Source organism: Fusarium mangiferae (assembly GCF_900044065.1).
Source record: "Fusarium mangiferae strain MRC7560 genome assembly, contig: FMAN_scaffold019, whole genome shotgun sequence".
Taxonomy (NCBI): Eukaryota; Fungi; Ascomycota; class Sordariomycetes; order Hypocreales; family Nectriaceae; genus Fusarium; species Fusarium mangiferae.
Window position 1 is genome coordinate 279,484 of NW_024573939.1, and position 15,547 is coordinate 295,030.

Sequence of the window (15,547 nt, forward strand, 5' to 3'; positions counted from 1 at the left end):
GGGTCGGAAGAAATTATTCCGAAGGGAGGCCTGCAGGTAAGAGCATTCTTGTTGATGACAGCTGAATGACCCGATGTCACCAAACGCACCATAACATCAAAGTGAGCACCAGATAAAGAGATAGAAAGATGGCAACTAACAATTTGTATATAGATAATTTGGAGTAATTTCAATCACCGGTAAGATTTGGTTGTTGGGCATTCTGTAAAAAGTAAACAAAATGCTCGAGATACTCTGAGAGCACCGACGTCAGCGAAAATATCAGCCTGACGAAAGGAGACCAAGATGACTTTGGATTGATCAGACGAGAACATTCTTGATCAGATGATAGATGAAAGTCCGATTTAAATCTCAGGTTGTGTTTGAGTGATGGTAGAGAAAGAGGAGCATATGATCTATCGCCGATATCTATAACTGACGTGTTGCCATATGGCGAATGTCCAGTATCTGAGTTGGGTGGTGGTTTTTCGCTGGAGCAATAAATTAAATTAATCGTTGGAGCAATTGAAGTGTAGGTAGGTAAGTTCCAGTGTGAGCGTTATCGCACGAGCAATAGTTTTTGCCGCAACTAGGAGCAATGCAGCTACATGGAATTGTCCACTGCATTGACCCCCTACGCCTTTCCGCCAGAGGTCAACCCATCACAGGAGCAAACAAAATTTAGGGCACCTCAGTAGAGCCGGGGAACGTTGTCGGGGGAGCAATGAATCTTGTCACAGCAGCGTAGGTACAGTGGACACCCACTGAAGTAACCCCAGGGCTTGTCGCTGGAGTGGTTGGCTAACCGGGGGAGCAACCAAAGTACTGGGCCTTTAGCAGCTGCATTATCTCAGGAGCAATGAAATTTGCCAGAGGAGCAGTCCAGATACATGGTGTCATGCTCTAACCTAGCCTGATCTAGAATGGGAAACGAAGCGGGGTGAATCTGGGTCCAACGGGTTCAGCCGTCTACAGGGGTCCATAGTGGAGATATGCAGCATTGCACAACAGCAAAGCTAAAGTTATGCAGTGAGATTATGAATTATTTGACTCCACTATCGCCGATGCACTTCTGGACGAGCCTGGCGAAAAGAGGCTCAACTCCAACTCTAACACCTCAACTAACAATAGAAACTAAGATATCACACATAACTCCAGTCTTCTCGCGCCAGTCTTCAATAGAGAAGTGATAGCCTACATCAATGATGTGATTAAGTTGGAAGGGATAAAGCACTATATGAAATTAAAATGGCACCACGTAACCTACCCTACATGCTAGGGAAAAATTCACTCTTGTTCTTTCCAAACCAGCGACCTGGCCAAAGGTAGGATTGAGCGCCTAAAAATGTAGCAGAGATGAGGGAAGGTTCTTATAGTCGGGTTGAGAGGTCATAGAATCATGGCCATTAAGTACAACGGACAGATTCGGTAGAGATTAATTAAGGTGAGATATTACGACATTTTTTATTTTCTGATAAATGCTATATTACAACTAAGAAACGAAAAGATGGAAAAGAATTTCCAACAAGTTACGATGGCTACTATTGTTTATGGAACTTGATTAAATGTGCTCCCAAGAGAGCAGGACCTGTCGCGCTGCTCGGACAAAATGCTGCACTGGCTGCCGGAGAGCGCTCGGGGCTCGGGCAACTCAGTGTAAGCGTTTTGGACGCAACTCCAACGGTCAAGGACTTCGCAGAGATATCAAGTCGATGCGAAAATCTTTGCAAGGCTCGTACCCCGACAAACATGCAAAGCATAGGATACGTACCATTTGCGAGATAAGTTGAATGGCCTACCTGGCTATTGCGGACAATTTATCATCTAGCGCCGAGTTTGCTTTTGGCAATAGGGGCTATGTGAGGCCCTCTCTGATTCATTGGCTAAAGCTGTCGATGCTCAGCGAAGCATCTTGCCTCATTGAACCAGATCCAAAGCATTCATGTTGTGCTTAGTGCTCCCAAAAGGGCCAGCGTTTGCTTGGTAAGCTGAGAACAATAGCGAACGGGCCATCTGCCGCGATGGCAGCGGCTTTACTCCTACCAGTTCTTGTTTTGTCTTCGGGAGTCATCTATCAGCCAGTCAACCTGCTAACGCTATCTCTAGGATCGGAATACTGGCCAAACAAAACCTACATCTTCTACACTCCTTTCTCACTTGCTGCAGGTGACAAGCTCCATTACGCTATCGAATTCTCCCAACGCTCCCAAGCCGTGATTATTTCTCAAACGCCGGCGTGACAGATGCTGCAGACATTGACCCTCAAAGAGAAGGTCCAGATTAGCGTCGCAACTTTCGATCGTGCTTCTGCCTCTGGAAGGCACGTTAATAGAGTTCAAGATAACTCGCGCGTCGATGTTGGGCGTGTGTGGATGCATACATTCGAGATACGAGCGCAAGAGGGTGTTTGGGACATAGATGCTCGGTAATGTTGGAGAACCCTTGGAGGTTCAACAAGCTGCATCCTGCTTGGGCTGTTACGCTGGTATCGGCTTGATAAATCCTCCGAGTTGAATGGTGGGGGCGGGGTTCACAGTCGAACGTTCAGTCAAGCCATTCTGCTTCTCTGGCAGGCCATCATCTTCGCACCCCTGCCCATTGAATACATTCCACCTGAGGGTGTGTTGTGACGCGGGAAAGCTTATAATAGCTGTCCAGCCGGTTTGAGGTTGATGCATGGTCCCTTGAGTGCCTTGTCTCGAGAGCGCTTCTTGTTGACCAGGAAACTTACAGTGCACCCATGACTCGGAGTCCAAGTTCGACCTCTGTACAATCATACAAACAGCTCTGCTATCGAGAATAGGGCATGGGCCACCAAACGACTATCGAAATGCACCATATGCGGCTGGCTTCATCATCTCGCAAGCCAGCCAAATCGGGCTTCACTGCAAAAGTCGACGTTTTGGGGCAATGGAGGACACATAAAGATTACTGCAAAGGTTATGTTGGGAAGCATAAGGGAGCGACTCACGTCATCGACATTGAAGCGTCCGCTTAGGGTCAGAAGCGAGGATGTCCTAGTCCGCCTGTCAAATTACACCGTCTTCGAGATAGTGCTTGTAATGGACGAAGGCTATACCATCGCATTCAAGAAATTGAGCCCATTTCTGGGGAGAGAGGACAAAATGAGCTTGACGGGATGTTTGTGGCCAAGACCAACCCTTGCCGCAGTGTGGTTCCATCCTTCATCTGGCCGAGGCCGTTGGTCTTCCCCCGATGAGTGTCCAAGACTAGCTTTCAAGCTTTATGCGGAGGACACAAATTGCAATGAGGCTGGTGATGGCCTTTCGTCCAAAACTCTCCCCAAAGGTCTGAAAGCATGGCGAAACGTACTGCCGGTATCAACGTCTACTGAAAAACGGCGCAGCATCTTTAGATGAGGGTTGATACTACTCGTGTCATCCATGAGACTAGAAAACCTTGACAACGGCTGTGACCAGCTAAACTTGTCGGAACCGTTGCGGACATAAGGGAGGAAACACGCCGATGGTAACTGTTTGCCGCCTTCAAATAGTGCGACGAAATTCTTTACCAAGACAAGATGAAGCCGTGAGGCCTTGAGCTGCATGTGTTTTCCACTCATGAAATAGACAGAAGTCTGCTATTTCTGCGCTCAAAATGAAGCACTTATCAAATTAAGGAACATATTCGTTACCACTTCTAGTCACATAGAAGACAGATTCTTCTAAATCAGTCCAGTCAGGTAGTCAATAGCTTGAATCTTTCCTTGTATCACAGTCACCAGAGGCCCCACAATAGGATTGAAGGTATTGGACCCGAACTCCGAGGCGGTGGAACGCCGGGCCCGGAGCTGCGCCTGCCAAAACGCTACCGAGGAGACGAATGTACACAGGAAAGCGTTCTAGCCTCTGAGGGCGTAGTTCAAAGACTCGAGCGACTGAAAGCTGGCCTTTTATACAGGAACACGTGCTGTTGGAGCGCATATATATGACACCCGTGCAATCGCAGTCTGTTTGAAGCTGTTCCGGCGCCACAGGTTCCAGAAGTTTGTTTCCAGATCGCTAGTATCAGGTACTCGGGAACGACAACCAAGGCAGTCAAAGGATCATCAACAGAGAGACGTCATGCTTAAATAGGATTCCGCCCCAGTCGCATAATCGTATACGCCTCGATGAAAGTGACAGTTGGGAGGTTCCTTCACGAACCACTTTGGAAAAAGAGACAAGAAACCTTTATCATGCGGGGATGTCTAAAGGCTGGGATCATGCACATCTATGGTAGAGTAGGGATAGATACATGAGCTTCTTGGGCGAAAGGAAACCTCCTGCCTCTCCTTTGTTACATTCCTTAGTTGGACGCCTCCTAGTCTCTGGTAGTTGTATCTTCATCTTGGCTCGGGGGACTTTCAGTGTGCCTGGAGGTATGTATAGCCGCTCGGTCAGTTGGATCTCAACCAAAGCTACTACGCTAGCTGAAACTGAAGATATCCCGAGGCTCGTTGCAGCTGCGAACATTATACTCTATGGCATGTCAACCTTGGCCGTTGAAAGAAATAAAGTTATTGTTAAAGACGCCGGAAAGCCCTGAGTTAATCATAGGGTCTCGCGCACTGTCACATAGCAAGATATCATTTCTCAATCCGTTTGTTTTACTACCAACTAGGTGGCTACTAGGGCTCTGTATGTATGGCTCTATTTATAGATGCGTTGCCCCTCCGATTGACAACAGATGACTGGTTTACGTCTGCTCCTGTCCTCCTCACTTCAGGCGCTTCGTTGTCTTGTTCAAGATTCTGAGCGCTCCTCGCCTCATTTATGTTCAATCCAGGAAGATCATCCTCACCTTCATCCTCAACTCCGTCCTCAATTTCCCCCTCCGATTCGGCTTCAAGTTCGTCTTCACTGTCCTTAGGATATGGATCGTCTTGAAGCTCTGGCTGCACAAGCCCCGGCAGTGCCGCACTTACTGCCGCATTAAACTTTTCCTGGTATTCTTCTCTCCTCTTGTGCCATGCAATCTGCTCCTTCAACTTTTTATTCTCCTTTTTGAGCGATTTCATCTTGTAATCATTGATCTTTGCCTTGACTGAGGCCTCTCGCTTATCCCTCTCTGCCAGCACACACCCTGCATAAGCATTGACCATGACTGGCAAAGCTGCAGCGACGGCTTGCAAGCCGTAAGCTGCAGCTGACCATGCTATATTGGTGATAGAAGACTCGTTTGAACTGACCCTGTATGTGAGGAATGTGTTGGCCACTGCTGCTGTACCTATGCTAACTATAGCGCTGGGGACAGTAACTGCGGCAGATTTGAGCGCTGGGACAAAAGCCTTCTTAACATCTTGCAGGTTCCAACTAACTGTGCCGCTTGGATCCGTCCAGTTGACAGGATTGTTGCCGCAGTATGCGTATAAGTTAGGACCATCAACGGTATCTAGTGGATCGGGCGACATCCAACGACCGAGCCACGGCACATAATATCTTGCATTACAGTAGTACATCCCACCAGTCTCTCGATCTCGTCGGTATGAAGCAAAGCGAAATGCACTTGGAGCATCAATACCAGACTGGCGGCTTACATATGTTGGAGTCCCAAACGGCGCATACTCTTCATAGGAGATGGTGTGTCCGTCCTCGTCCACTTCGAGATTGTTGCTGAGGTTGTAGCGTTGTAGAGTCTTGTTTCCGAGCTTAGGATTAGCTGCTTTCACATAGTGCTCTATAGTTACCACCGCGGTGGCACTAGGGTCGGATGTCGCGGGAAAGAGGTGGCACGTAGTCACCTCCGAAGCTGGAGTCACACCATCACCAGAATAGGTCAGGGAGTGTTCAGCTGCAGGGCCGAGATACAACGTCTCCTTCATCTTGCAACATGATCCCGATGATTCTGTGACTTTTCTGACACGTGTGCCGTCCTTATCGTAGACGAAGAACGTTGTTTCGGGAACCGCTGTTTCATCTCCTGGATTGACAATCTGTGTTGATACGCAATGAAGAGAATCCATGGGGTCCCATTCAACGTGGGAGAACCCCGGCAGTGATACGATGGCACCATTGGCGTTGTACTCAAATTGTTTGCTTTCCACGCCAGATATTGACACCGATGTCAGTCGATTGCTCATCTTGTCAGGCTCAATACGACCGGTTTGGTTGTATCGGTGAATCCGAGTCCAGTTTGGCATAGTCGTATCTGATATATCGTGCCGGAGCTCGAGTATGTTACCGGCGTCATCGTATTTGTACGTCTCCGTATAGTATGTCAATTGCTTGGCATCACCGTTTATGTGCTGTCTGAAAAAGGGGCCTTGTTGCTGTTTCTGTCCCAGAGAAACCATCTCTCTTCCTGTCGCCTTGACCAGGCGGTCATGAAAGTCGTACCAGTACTCGTTAACAGGTTCTATTCGCTGGTTACGGTAGAAGACTGTCTCTTTTGCTGCGTCCCAAGTTCGCGAAGTGCGGCCCATACAGTCGTATATGTGGGTAATATCTTCAACCAGGCTGCTATCAGAGCGCCTGGTTCTTCTATTGATCAGACGTCTGGTGTATTGGTCGTACTCATGCTGGGTTTTGGTGCCATTACCGCGAGTGACATTCACTGGCAGTAGATCTGCGGTGAAGGTTGAATCTTGAAGATGTACAGTCCAACTGTCTTGCTGATGTGTCTTGGATTGCAGATGAACGACATTACCGCGAACGTCGTAGCACCGTCGTGTCTGGCGACCATGAGCCTTTTCTTCCAAAACCGGCCTGTCCGCCGCGTCAAGTCGGACGTTGGAGTGGTAGGTCATATGGCTTTGCATCTTCGGACCAGGGACAGCCGACCAGTCTAGCCCAGTCTTGAATTCCTCAGCAAATACTCGAGTTTCCGCAATGGCTGTGCCTTTGAAGTCATACTTGTCAAAACTGCGTGTTCCGGCCTGATCTTCGATCCTCATGACTTGCCCCAGCATGTTGATGGACCTGGACTCACTTGTGTCAGTGCTGTTATACACCGTTCGAGTCCAAAGAACTTCGCGTTCGTGTAAGCCCGCGCGAACCCAGGTCTCTGTTTGCTGGCGCAGACTGTTATAGACCATACGACATCGTGAACCCGGACCCAGGTCCCAAAGGTAGACTGGTTGGCCATTGATGTCACTAAGAGATATCTCCTCGCACTTGTCCATGCTCTTCTTGATTATTTGTTGTCCAAGGCGATTGTATTGGGTAGTCTGTACCGTACGGCCAAGAGCATCTACTTCACGCGCAAGATGGCCCAAAGCGTCATATTCATAGTGAACGGCAATTGGTTGTGTTCTCTTATCTTGACGCACACCTTGGATCTTAGACAGCCCATTGCCGCGACCATCATACAGGAGCACAGTCGCATGATTTGCGTAGGCGTCCATGGCCTTCTGTCTAGTAGCTTGTAAAGTCCCACCTGCACTTCGATGCATCTCAAGCCATGAAGGGGAGTATGCGCCTCCTCCAAGCGCAGACATGTAGACTCCAACATCGGGGTCAGCCGCTGGATCTTCAATGCCCAAAGTAGCACCTTTGTCAAACACCCATTGTGCCCAAGGCGTGAAATGCACTTTGCTCCATGTATGGTCCGGGTCGAGCTGTCCAACCTGGCGACCGGTAGCATCTACAAATTGCACCGTAGCAGGGCTTTTTCTCTTTGAAACTGGCACAAAGGCCGGAGACGAGCTGGTAAAAGCATGGTGTGTTTGTATTGCGTGGCCTTTGGCATCAAACGAAGTACAGCCAGTGATGTCCCAACGTTGTTTGTCCCATGAGGCAAGGTGCGACTCTTGGACCATCTGGCCTAGGGGGTCGAAGAAAGTCACTTTGACTGGGAAGTTGCCCTTCAAAGGCCTCTCATCATCTCCATCTTGATAGGCGTGAGCATCACGATTGATATCGATCCGATAAGGTGGAGTGTCTCCCTTGAGACGATGCGAGTACAGCGACAAAGACCCTTGGCCACCCAGCATAGCAATTACCTTGTCCTCAGTCGGATTGGCGAGAAAATCGTCAACCAGCTCTTGTGATACTAGACTCCCCATGGTATGGTCATCGCCCAATTTCTCTTCTTCTTTGCCCATGCGTGATATAGCGTGTGTGTTACCAAGGGCATCTCCCTCAACTGCAGTACGATTCATGTTACAATCCGTCATGATACGGGCCGTCAAGGTACGGTAGTCATTGTCTGCTTCAGTCTGGTGACCCGCAGCGTTGGTATAGACCTCGGGTAGCAACATGTAGCTGTCCATTATCACACTGGTAGTGTTCTGGAAAACATCGGTTTCCATGGTGGGTATGAAGAAGCCTTTGCGGGCACTCACAAGCTCAGAGCCAGCAGCATGGTTGGGCGCAGAAAAGGACTTTCGGCTTGAAGGCTTCCACCATCGATCGTCTTTCGGTAGCTGAATGAAACCAGCCTCGATCAAGATATCCGTCAACTCAGTTTCCGCTATCTCGGGGGCGATTGATCTATGGAACGCCAGCTTTTCATGTGTTTCAAAGGCTCGTTCGAGTGTTTGATCAATCACAATTGGAACTTGATCTCGTCCAATTTGGCCAAGTGGCAACGGACCTCCCAAGTCTGCCGAGCGGTAATAGACTCTTGACTCTTTCCCTGGGGCCCCCGCCACACCCAGAGCCGCTGCCATGTCATGTTCCCTGCGAAGTTTTGTGATGTTCAACATGGCGCCATTTGTTTGAAATCCTTCATATTGTGTCTCAACAGTGGAAGCTACCCGAGGCGTATAAAAGTTATCTCTGGAACGGACGCAGTCGGTGAATGCTGTGACGGACATGACAGCGTGTGAAATCTGTTGCCGCTGCAAAGTCTTCTCGAGAGCAGACGCTGCATTCTGTTTCCCATTCTTCAAAACCTTGGCCATGGATGCAAACAATACTTGGGATCCCGCTGTACAACCATACGAGACGCTCAACTTTCGTTGGACAGAGCCGTAGTCGTTTCGTTCAAGTATCATCTCGTGCTGCAAATGAGCATCTTCTCCTTTCTGCCGCTCACGGGTCTCTATCAACTGTTCGCGCGGAAACACGCGAGTGATCCCAGGTCTTTCGCGCGTAAACTTGCCTCTTTCATTCATACGACTGGCAACAGGCATGTGGAGAAGCTGAATATCGAATGCTGTCTCGGAAATTGAGATAGGTATGTCACTGGAGCTCGACCTCTCTTTCTGATATACTTCAGAGCGCACTTGCAATCCCTTGAGGGCTCTGAATGCCTCCCGTCTTACATGAGCAGAAGCAGATGGGCCAGCATTGTCTGGTAGAACAGTCTGCATACGATGAGGTTCGAAAGTACCTGTTGGAAGCAAAGATGCCTCCGTAGCACCCGTGTGGAACCAAGTTCTTGTATGTCTAACAGGCAGCTTATACATTTTAGACGAGGGTGACAGAGATGGTGAGAGTCGCATTTGCTCGCGCTCCCAAATGTTCACCGTTCCAAAGCCGCGAAACTCTCTATCATGTGGATCAAAAAAGCCATCGCGATAGGCGTAGGTTGTTGTCAGCTTGGTCTGGGACACATGGTCCTGTCTGACTGCCTTACGCACAACATGTACGGGAAACGGCAGACGGGTTCTCCAGGGCTGGCCTGCGGCTTTGTCACTCAAGTAGAACGCTGTAGACGGACGATAGTTGATTCGCGTCTCAGAGCCTTTTCCATCGTCGAGATGGCACAGCAGATGAGGTTTCCCTCCAGCCGCAAGGTCGAGGTAGTTAATGACAAATTCATCAGTACCGCTGCCAGCCCGCGGACCAACCCAGCAGAGACAGCTGGTACCTTTTCCCAGCAGGTCCAGAGCAAAGACTGAGGTGAGTCGGCTGATACTTGGGAACTGGGGTAGAGATAATGGCGCACTGAAGGCATTGCCACTTTGATTGAAGAAGATGTTGGCTCCTCCTTCTGGTGGAAGGTATATGATATCTGTGGTACCGCTACCATCAATGTCTAACAGGTGCAGTCGTAGAAAGCTGAAGTTCGCGTCATCGTGGCTTATGGGACGTGGCAGTCCCATAGGTATTTCATGACCAAAGCTTCCATATCCCAAATTGGGCCAATAGCTTATAAAGCCATTGGTGATACGCACGATATCCTGAAGACCGTCGCCAGACATGTCCACTAGATAAATGGCGGTGCGATCATCTCCTGTGAGACGCATTGGTGGAGCCGAGGATGACGGGGCATCGTTGGCTATTTGGCATTCCCTTAGAGCATCCATGCCTCTTTTGCCAAGCGCCTCATGCCAGGCTAGACCACTACCTCCACCAGCTACCTCGAGCAGTATGTCTGGTCGTCCATTGCCAGTCATATCAAGTCTCATAGAAGGAGTTTTTGCCTCGGCTGTTTGAATGTCCATGTTGACGACTTGGGGAAATAATTGCAGTGGAGTCCAGCCGTCATCTCCGTCGCCACCGGCTATTCGCTCGTAAAATCCAGATGCACGACCTTGTTCATCCACAACAACCACGTCCTGATGTCCGTTTCCATCAATATCTTCGATGGTGCTGCGAGTAAAGTCTTTCAGGACCGGAATGGCTCTCAATTGGTGAATAGGACCAAAGCCGTCCTCGGGTGAAAGGTGCATCTTGTCCGTCTCAGAGTCGCTGATGCTGCTAGCGTCTGATTCTGTGTCCACTCCAGAACTAGTGATAGAGCTGCTATCATCATCGTTACAGGCGATCATGGCACTTTCATTGCGTTGGAAGTACCATGCTCCATCTAACTGCACAAGCAAGCCCGGTGAGCCTTCGCCGTCCAGGTCAACCCAGCGAGTGACGGCGTCAGGCCGGGAAATGTGCAAATTTTGCAATGCGGTCGGGCAGATCGTAGTAATCGGCAAACTCTCGAGGTCAGGCAAGCCGCTATAGCGTAGTTTGAGAGGCGCCATGCTCTGCGTGGCATACACGCCCCGAGCCGCGTCGAATACATGGCCACTGGAGGTGATCTGCTCAATGACAGACCCGGCAGGGCTTTCTTGATAATTGATCTCCATCGAGGCAACCAGATAATCATCACGCCCAAGTTCTCCCGGCTGAGAGAAATGATGAAACATGAGAACTCGCCGGCAGAGACGGAGACTGCGTACCTCGAATCCCCGGGATCCTGTCGAGAAAGGATCTTGTCGGATAGACCAGGGAAGAGAAGATTCCAACGTTGTAGGGCACTTAAGATCATGTTCTCCGTAGTCGAGTACAATACTAAAACACCATCCAGAGGTCTTCTTGGCGGTGGCAGGGATAATCTTCCATCTATCGAGATCTCGACAGGGTATATAGTTTCCATATCGGATGCTCTTGAGGTACCGCGCGCGTGTGCATGCCTCAGAATCTCTTATCGTTTCAGTTGCTTTTCTGTCTGCAGGCAGAGCTTTAATACCTTTATTATTACCTTTCCTATATATAAAAGATATAGCATTACTATATATATTATAGCTTTTATAAAGTAATTATATAAATATTTAATATAAATTCTTTATTTTATAAAAAGAATTATTATATCTATAAATATTTATTATATTTTTAAATAAAATTATCCTTTAGAAAATAATATAGTTACCTTATATCTAGCGCTTAATATATATTTCTATATTACTATATATATAAAGTATATACTACCTTATAATAAAGCTATTAATAGTCTTATTACTAAAAGAAATTAAATTATTAATATTAATAAATATAAATATATTTAGGTCTTTTCTATTATTATTTTAACTATATATTAAAATGCAATAAAATATCTTATAAATAATACTTAAAATACTATTAAATTACCAGTTAATACTAAAGGTACTATTTTTATAGCCTAAATTATACTTAAAAGAAAGTAATAGCTAAAAAGTATTATATAATTTTAAGATAAATAAAGGCATACTAAAAGATAAGGTATTAATATTTAGGTTTATAGAAAAGTTACTATTAATAGATTATAATACTTTATTGCTTTTATTAATTATAAAGGTAATAAAGTTTAATATTAAAATAGAAAAAGATAAAAATAAAGGTAAAGAGCCTTTTATACCTTTAGCTATAGATAAGCCTTTATTAATAGCCTATTAAGATAAAAATAATATATTAATAGCATTATAATATTTAATCTTAAGACTACTTTAGTTATATAATAGAATTTATATTTTTATTACTTATAGTATATCTATAATAGATAACTAAAGACTTTATATTAAAATAGAAAATAGTAAAAGGCCTAAATTAATGCTAATTATATTAGGTTAGCTAGGTTAGCATTAAATTAAGCTAGATTAAGCTTTAGTTAGGTTTAAGTTAATATTATAATACTACTATTAAAAATAGATAATACTAAGTAATAATTAAAATATAAATATATATTCTTTTTGCTAAATATATTAAGTATTATATTTCTATAATTAAAGTTCTTTAATATTAATATAAAATTAGCTAGTAGGTAAAATAATTCCTTTAGGGTATTTAGCGCTATTAAATTACTGCATTAAACTAGTAACTACTAGCTTCTTAATCTTTTCTATCTACAGGTAGAGCTTTAATACCTTTATTATTACCTTTTCTATATATAAAAGATATAGCATTACTATATATATTATAGCTTTTATAGAATAACTATATAAATATTTAATATAAATTCTTTATTTTATAAAAAGAATTATTATATCTATAAATATTTATTATATTTTTAAATAAAATTATCTTCTAAAAGATAATATAGCTGCCTTATATTTAGCACTTAATATATATTTTTATATTACTATATATATAGGGTATATATTGCCTTATAATAAAGCTATTAATAGTCTTATTATTAAAAAAAACTAAATTATTAATACTAATAAATATAAATATATTTAAGTCTTTTTTATTATTATTTTAACTATATATTAAAATATAATAAAATATCTTATAAGTAATACTTAAAATACTATTAAATTACTAATTAATACTAAAAGTATTATTTCTATAGCCTAAATTATACTTAAAAGAAAGTAATAGTTAAAAAGTATTATATAATTTTAAGATAGATAAAGGCATACTAAAAGATAAAATACTAATATTTAAGTTTATAGAAAAGTTACTATTAATAGATTATAATACTTTATTGCCTTTACTAGTTATAAAGGCAGTAAAGTTTAACATTAAGATAAAAAGAGATAAAAATAAAGGTAAAGAGCCTTTTATACCTTTAGCTATAGATAAGCCTTTATTAGCAGCCTATTAGGATAAAGATAATATATTAATAGCATTATAATACTTAATTTTAAGATTATTTTAGTTATATAATAGAATTTATATTTTTACTACTTATAGTATATTTATAATAGATAACTAAAGACTTTATATTAAAATAGAAAATGGTAAAGGGCCTATAGAATATAATAAAATAAAAATCTTTTAGTCTATCTTGAAGTATACATATATATAGGGACATACTGCTGCTTGGTGCAAACATGAGTTGTCCGTGCATCCCGTTCCCTAGCGGTAACAGGCCTAGACTAGTGCTAATTATATTAAATTAGCCAGGTTAGCATTAAATTAAACTAGATTAAGCTTTAGTTAGGTTTAAGCTAATATTATAACGCCACTATTAAAAATAGATAACGCTAAATAACGATTAAAATATAGATATATATTCTCCCTGCTAAATGTATTAAGTACTGTGCTTCTGCAATTAAAGTTCTCTGATACTAGCATAGGATTAGCTGGCAGGCAAAACGATTCCTCCAGGGTGTTTGGCGCTATTGGATTGCTGCATCAAACTAGCGACTACTGGCTTCTTGGTTCTATACTTCTCTGGTTCTCTCTGCTAATCTTAGAAGCTAGTACTCGCTAGTTAATGCGGCAATCCAATAGCGCCAAACACCCAGAACGGTCTATTCACCATCACCGTCACCAAATTCGACCTAGAGAAAGGCCATATGCCTGCTGAGCCCCTTCAAGAAAAGCAAGATAAGTCGCTGACTACCAGCAATGTCTTTGCGGACAAGCTCTCAAATGCTATGTTCCCGCTTGACGTGTTTTCGTACGACTCGGGGCTCTGGGTCTCTCGTATAGCGATGTACTCTCGGTACTCCGCTCTGAAGCTAGGATTGGAGCTGGCATTCACGGCGGAATAGCCAGTTTTCCTCCTGGAGACGATTCTGCAGTCGACCTTCTCTTCTCCGAAGCGTCAGTCGTATGGGAACAAACTGCAGCATCAGAAACGCTGGGCCCCCAAGCGGAGGAAATGTCTGCCATTGCGCGCGAGATTATCTACAGGCAAAGTCTTGTGAGCCTTGCCCTTGGTCCTCGGCCTAAAGCAGTCGGGAAACCCAGCACGTCCAAGATCAGAAACTCGTGGAGAATTTCGGCTACAAGAACCTCGAAGACATAGTAAACCTAGATGAAAATAACCCGTCACGGTTATCCTTCATTGGGACTCAGCTTCTGCCACGGTCTGGCCTGTCGGTTGCTGAGCTACTCCAGATTTGCGATGGTTTGTTCTTCGGTCGTCGTTTGGTTATCACCAACGCAAAGAGAATCAAGAAGTTCGCCGGCCAGATTTCTGAGATGCGTTTGCTGGCTCCGGTAACGACAGTCGAGCCAGAGATGCCTGCTGTGGGGGATTTGACAGACCAGCTATGCCACGAGCTACAGGCCTTTGTTCGTCTAAAGATGCGATTGGATTGAACTATACCCCAGCTCGGTGCTATATTATCTGCCACTACCGAGAACATCACTACTATTGGTAACATGAAAAATGCTGCCAATGGGTTCTTCATAGACGTTCTAATCGACTTGGCCCGTATTATTACACTATCCCGCCTCACCAAGCAGTCGGTAGAGTCGTTGTTCCCACTCCGAACAGCAGCCATCAGCACTCACTGAAGTAAAGCGTCGCTCTACTATCGCGTCTTTCAAAGCCCTGTAATGACACTCGATGGCGATGACGTCTTTAAATCAGAGCGTAGAGAGGGCCTCACTGATGGTCTGCGCTACTTTGCCAGAACATCGTTAATTCGAGACCATTTCAGTGCACTTGCGATAATTCTCTGCCGCAACCATTACAAGCTTGATCTATTGCTGGCAGCAATTCGTGTCAAAAAGGACTAGCCACAAAGACGGACCATAGAAATTCTTACTAGACTGTACCGCCATAGCGTTATGTGTACGCTTGTCGGTGCCACTCCAGCTGAGTATACTCAGATTCTAGCTCTTCAACCCGCCAAATTCGACGTTTCCAAGGACCCAAAGACACCCTTGGAGTTTTCACAGAAGTGGAGACAATTGCAGAAAGCCGGATGGACCGTAGGCGAAATCCTAAAGTCCCTGTCACGGGCAACAAATATCACCCTGGCGCTGACCTCGGGGCTTGAGCATAAGATCACCTAGCTAGAGATACTATGAAGATCGAGGGAAGATCAGCAGATTGTCAGGGAACAAGACATTGCAAATATCTGTAAGCACCCATACGATGCCACTACAGCGCGCGATGTTTTGGCCTTTGTCGACGGTAAGCCTGGTAATATCTGAAGACATGTAGACTTTATTACCAATCTTCAATTTACGTTCAGGTACTCGGATTATTACAGCCAAACGAAGTCTTTCATTTCCTGAAGGGCAAG

General features: G+C 44.7%; 1 protein-coding gene across 1 annotated transcript; it reads right to left on the minus strand.

Moving 5' to 3' along the window:
* Window positions 1–4,609: 4,609 nt before the first annotated feature.
* Window positions 4,610–10,948, minus strand: FMAN_15299 (uncharacterized protein; the record flags this gene model as incomplete). The annotated part of the gene is made up of 1 exon (XM_041824887.1): window positions 4,610–10,948. The coding sequence occupies one exon, from the start codon at window positions 10,946–10,948 to the stop codon at window positions 4,610–4,612; it is 6,339 nt and encodes a 2,112-aa protein (XP_041690323.1).
* Between the last annotated feature and the right edge of the window lie 4,599 nt (window positions 10,949–15,547).